The sequence below is a fragment of the Pinus tabuliformis genome, chromosome 2_2 (assembly GCF_031772625.1).
Source record: "Pinus tabuliformis cultivar Carrire ecotype Pingquan chromosome 2_2, CPIR1, whole genome shotgun sequence".
Taxonomy (NCBI): domain Eukaryota; kingdom Viridiplantae; phylum Streptophyta; class Pinopsida; order Pinales; family Pinaceae; genus Pinus; species Pinus tabuliformis.
Window position 1 is genome coordinate 398,320,156 of NC_142300.1, and position 6,301 is coordinate 398,326,456.

General features: G+C 33.4%; 1 protein-coding gene across 1 annotated transcript; it reads right to left on the minus strand.

Moving 5' to 3' along the window:
• Positions 1-4,112: 4,112 nt before the first annotated feature.
• LOC149192955 (reticuline oxidase-like) lies at positions 4,113-4,481 on the minus strand. The gene has a single exon (XM_089407166.1). It carries the CDS (start codon positions 4,479-4,481, stop codon positions 4,113-4,115), a length of 369 nt encoding a protein of 122 aa, XP_089263292.1.
• Between the last annotated feature and the right edge of the window lie 1,820 nt (positions 4,482-6,301).

The window sequence follows — 6,301 nt, forward strand, 5'->3', positions numbered from 1 at the left end:
TGTACAAACTAAACAACATTACAATAATATTAGGAATAACAAGGAATATCCAACAAATTGTTGTGGCTTGAAAAAAGTTGTTGTTTGTTATGATAATAACCAATCTTTAAGAGAGACAAAACAAAAACTAGTCAAAACAACGATCAAGATAAGCAAAAAGTGATAAAGACTTGTTTTCAAAAGAGTTATCCCAAATTATGATAGCTAGTGAAGAGGAAAATTGCATCTTTCAATCAAATTTGAGGATTGTCATTCTTCAAAGAAGATAATACAAGAAGTCAAGGTGAAGACTCTTTCGGATAAAGGGTTCGCCCTTGTATTCCAGTTCCTATAGACATGCTGGAAGGATAGTGAGTGGAAACTTTCCTTTATGGCCAATATCTTGTTTTGCCAGTAACATAAATTGAGTACCTTTAGAGAACACCTCCTAGTTAGCCATTGTACAATACATATTGAGGCCCCATATACTTGTAAATGGAATATCTTTTTATTTATAGCAAAAGCAAGTAGGGTCCAACATGCAATTAGCTCAACAATTGGTATTTGTACCCTATTCAAGGTTAATACTGGGAAGCCTGATGTGGACACCTCCACAACACACAACTCCTTGAGATGCAACATCAAAAAGCCTACCGGATAGTTTAGCTCGAGTAAAGGAAAACTAAATTGACAGGAATGAGAGGGAAACCTCAGTCTAAGAAACTCCTTGAAGAAACTTATAATTCTAGGCACTACCAGTGCCTCCAAGTTTGTATTAAGATTTTCGAAAATACATCTGTTCCCCATTCTCCACAATCCCCAAGAAAATAAGATGGGTAGGGTCTTATGACTTCCGATACAAGAACCCCAGTGATGTACATAGTTTTCAAAGGAATTGAATTGTGCAAAAACATGTAGTCCAAGGATCTAAAGAGAGTTTTGCTAGACATCCTTTGCCACTGAGTAGTGTAGAAAGAGGTGGTCAATGGTTTATGCATTAGATTTGCATAAAAACACATTAATTAGGACCATTGACACCTCTTTTCAACAAATTATCGAGGGAAAATTTTAGGGGCTAATATTCATAGGTGGGTTAATATTCCATGCTTTTTCTAGAATAAATATTCGCCAATTTCCATTTTCTAAAAGTGAATTCGCCCAAATTTTATAGTATAAAATTATTTTACCTTAAAATTTGCTAATATTATATATAGTCTAATATAAAATAATTATAAATATAAACATTTTTACAAAATTATCATTAAATATTTTAAAATTTGGATATTAGGAATTAGTAATATTCACCAAGGTTACTAAATTTTAAGATAAACTATCATCCTTAAAATTTTCCCTGAAATTATCCCGAGTGAGTATCTATTCTCCAATAAGAGCCAAAGAAAACATTTTAGCTTTAGCGATAGATTTCAGTTCCATAAATTTTTATGCACCAAATGTTATATTTCGATGGAGAGGAAACTAAAGAGTCATATGCTTCTCTAGCAATAACTTGCCCATTAGCAGTATTCTAACTCCAAAAAAGGGAGTCCTCTCCCTTACTTAAGAAAATACCATTTAGATAACGACATCTCATATAATTTCTCCATTCCAACGCTAGATTTCTAGTGAGTCCAAGGTTCTCCACATTGAACCAATACCATTTTGAATGATCATTATGTTCATGGTTTTTGATCTCACTCAACCTATATATTCCTTTATGATTAAGTAAATTGATTAGCTCACTCGATAGGAGATAATAATCTGCACCACAAACAAATGGATCTTCACCAATTAAAATCAGATACCCATTTCTGATCTTCTAGGAAATCCAAGAGGATACGCCTCAGAAGGAATCCATGAGGCCTTTCTAAATAATTGAGCCATTCTTGGAGGATGTAGAATAGGATTGTCTAAGCCAGGATGTGACAAATCTATTCTTTAAATACTTTTCCTTTATAATTTGTTGCCATAGGATGGAACCCGTAATAGCTCTCCACAGACTCTTCATTGAGAGGGTAGTTCCAAACAAAGACAAATTATTAAATCCCCAACCCCATAAGGATTTTGGTAGAGATAGAAACTCCCACCTAACCAGATGGATTCCTTCTTTTTCCTTTTTTCCAATCCACAAAAAACTAAACGTTTTATTTCTTAATTTATTAATGATATATTTAGGAATTTTTGAAAGTGACATCTAGTAGACTGGAATACTTTTTGGGATATACTTGAATATGATCATCCTACTCCCGAGGGAGAGTCACCTAAAGCACCATTTAGAAATCCTATAATCAACTTTTTTTCAAGAGCAAAATCCAATCCTCCTTTAAATAGTAGCTTGGTGTAGCTTGGTTTCAAGAAAAAACCCAGATACCTTAGGCCCTTTGAAATAAATTCCACTTTAAAAGGAAAAATGGACTTAATGTAATCAAGAATGTCATCGTGGACTCTATTCTAGAAAAAAATTGACTTTTTGCAGGGACAATTTTTTTTATCTGCTTGCTAACCATCTGCATGGTTTCTGCCTGCTATCCTACTTTGCTAATCATCTCCTACTAGCTAATCGTCTACCTGGTTTTTGTCTTCCTGTTATGCGCTAATCGTCTTTCTGCCTGATATCCTACTTGCTAACCGCTAACTGTCTTTTTGCCTGCTATCCTACTTGCTAACTGTCTGCCTCGTTTCTGTCGTCCTGTTATGCGCTAACTGTCTGCATGGTTTCTTGCCTTCCTGTTATGCTTGGTTTCTGCCTTCCTATTATCCTACTTGCTAATCATCTGCCTAGTTTCCTGCTATCCTACTTGCTAACCATCTACCTAGTTTTTCCTAAAAGATATTGCTTTCTTTTGGTGTGATAGAGGGCTCAAGTCATAGAGGGCTCAAGTGGAAGTGTGTATCACACAATGCTGTCAAATTTCGAATGTATGACACCTGTAAATGAAGCAATGGCAAGCGTACATGCAATGGTAGATAATATAGTTATATGTAGTGGTGGATAATATAGTTATATATAGTGATGGATATTCATAACATTTAATGTTTTAAACTAATACTAGAATTAATTTACCTCTCTCCAAAATTCTCAAAAACGCTAAAGTAACATACTAATATAAGATATGCTTTTAGTCTCTTATAGCCTCTCGCCTCGGGAAGAGACTAAATAAAATGATGAAAAGATTTCCTTATAAAATTACACGATGATCTTTAAAGAGTTTGGATAAAGTTAGGTTATCCATGAGAGTGATAAGCTAGGACTAATGTTGACCAACCTTTTTCGACTACTATAGTCCCCGCCATGCCTGCGGCAGGGACTAATAAGAGAAAACTAAATTTGCATTTCGTAGTTGCCTGAACGTGAAGCGTATGGAAACGGTCACGAAAGAGGAAATCTTTTGACCAGCTCAACGGTCACAGGATATGACGTATTTATTGGGCTCATGTGGCTGCTTTTTTAATTTCTACTAGTGGCGACGGGGACGGCATGCCCCATTAGGCACGTCTGTGTGCTAATGTGCCCGTCAATCTTTAACCTGGTTTTGCATTAGGTTTATAAATTTTCTTTTTTCACTTGGTTCTGCATTCTATAGAGCTTGCTCGAATGACCTGGGTTGGAATCTTGGTCAGACAAAAGTTTATTTTTTAATCTTTTATTTTAATTAATAAATTTATTTATATGAAAAATGGGTGTTTGGTTAATTTTATAAACAAATATTAGATAAATATCATTTTATTATAAAAAAATTATATAAAGATTTTGGGATAGGATTAAAGTTATTTCAGAATTCCAATCAAGGTTAAGGCGGAGTCTTGGTCATGAGAAAAAAATAAGAAAAGCAGTTTTTCAATATGAAATTCAATGTGTATGGAAATAATGGAATACAATTTTTATAATTCAATGTGTATGGAAATAATGGAATACAATTAATATTTTTGGATAAATTTTAGTAGTCAACTTGTTATTAAAAAAGTTTTGTGTTTATTCATAATCTTAAAATTAAATTATTATCATGGTTGAATATATTGGACATTTTAAACTTTGGACTCAAACTTATTACTATAAAATTTCTTACCAAAAATTATGTTCAAAACTTTAAAATATATAACTTTATATAACGTTAATGGCATCCAAATCCATTAGATCAATGATAACGAAGGGAGTATATGAAGTAGAGGAGGCCCTCATAGCTGTGCCCTCCGCTGCCAACCGGAATCTGCCGACTGTATTGTACGCAGCAGGCCACCGATTTCTGCACTTGTTGCCTGCTTTGCGGGGCAATCACGATGTTGGGCTTGCGCACACTGGATTCTGTGTAGCGTAGGTTTTGCACTGAAAAATTCAACAGAGAATAGTACTCTGCAGAAGAAGACGCCATGGTTGTGAAATTCGTAATAGCATTTCTCGTCAGGCATGATATCAGCCCATCTTGTATTGATGCAGCAGCCAATACCAGCTGACAGAAAATAATAGAGGATATACTAAGCCATTTCAAGTAGCCAACGGACGCCATCGTAGATGCACTGGACAATTTGGTAATGAAGAACCCCATCATCCTATACTCTTTATAAGAGCAGCACGCAGGTCTTGTCGATTAAAATTTACACGTGTTACATTTCTGACTCACTTCCTCTGCAATGCCCGATTGCATTTTCGATTGTCTTCCGCCTTCAAAGTTGACTTCAAGTAGGCGACTAAAACTTGATAATGGTATTCGTTTACACACACAATAAGCAAGTGATATGCCATCATTCTTATACAATGGTATTATTCATCCATATATTTGTAAGTGGTAATTGTTTGGAGTAATTTTGGTCAATGGCAATGGGTGAATTGGTAATTTGTTGAAATAATTTTTGTGAGTTGCAAATCAAGATTGTCACTATAACATTATAATATTAAAAACTATAATATTAAAAATATAGTTTTATTTGGTTTTAATGGTGAATTGAGCATCTAGTCGAATTGTTAAACATTTTATACATTTAATAAAAAATATAGTTATAGCTTCATTTACCTTTAAGTGGAGTGGTCATTCAAAAAGTCAGATGTTTTACACACTTGTCACTTGGCATGGTTTTTCTATAAACAACAACAACATAATGAACACTAAATGTGAAAGCTTACACTCTCAAAACCAAAAATATATCCTACAATCATCGAGCAAAATATTTTTATAGTGAATCATAATTTGTTGAAGTAATTTTGGTGAGCTCTACAAGATCTATCATCAAGACTACATCCAACAAGAGTCAATTATTCTTGAGACAAAATGCCATTCTACAACCTAGTATGAGGGGATGTGTAGGTATGTCACGTCTCCACTAAAATAATAATAAAAATAAAAATGAAAATAACCATATAAATAAATAAAATTACAATACAATTCAACATAAAGAATAAAAAATCTACTCAAAAATCTTTTAATATTTCTTTTCATTAAATATTTGTAAAATAAATCTTTAAAAGAAAAAGTTTTATTACAATATTAATAAAGCTTTTGCACAATACTTGCTAAGGTTTTGCAAATGGGGTAGCAAACTAAGTGGGCTTTATTGTGGGGAAAACTCCACAGTTAAGCCCGCTTGAGCAAGAGGCCATCTAGGATGGGTGACCTCCCGGGATGTCCTAGTTACCCGGTGCAAGCCCCGGAAGTGATGATTGATGCTATGTGATTCATTTCACTAGTTTCAATCCCACTTCAAAATAATGAGAAATTAGTGAGTTATGACTACCTCTCATGGAAATGGTCATAGATGATTGACTTACTTAACGCAGTTGAATCCCAAAATGATGTCTAATATAATGCACTGTTGAAACCCCTCAATACTTAAATACAATATTAATATAACAATATAACAATATTTTTAACCATGTGAATATACCCCTCAATACTTAAATACAATATTAATATAACAATATAACAATATTTTTAACCATAGATATTCACGACACTTTACCATACATATTATTAACTAATAAATAAGTTTTATTACATTACCATGGGCTAATACAATAGTTCATCAATACAACATGCCCAAAAAAATCTCTCATTTCACAAAACAAAATATTTTATATATATTTTATTTGAATTTAATTTTAAAACATTTTTAAAATTAAATCTAAACCCTCTATCAAATTAAATTATACATACGATATAAATGGTCTCTATAAATTAAGATCCTTTTAACCATATAAGTTAAAATAACCAGCCTAGATCCATCTTAACTCCGAATCTATCAAGTGTCCACAGGGATCAAATCTCTCGGGGCACAAACTTATTTTTTGAGTGATTTTGAGTGCTAAACTTGAGGAAAGGTTTACACCTCGAGA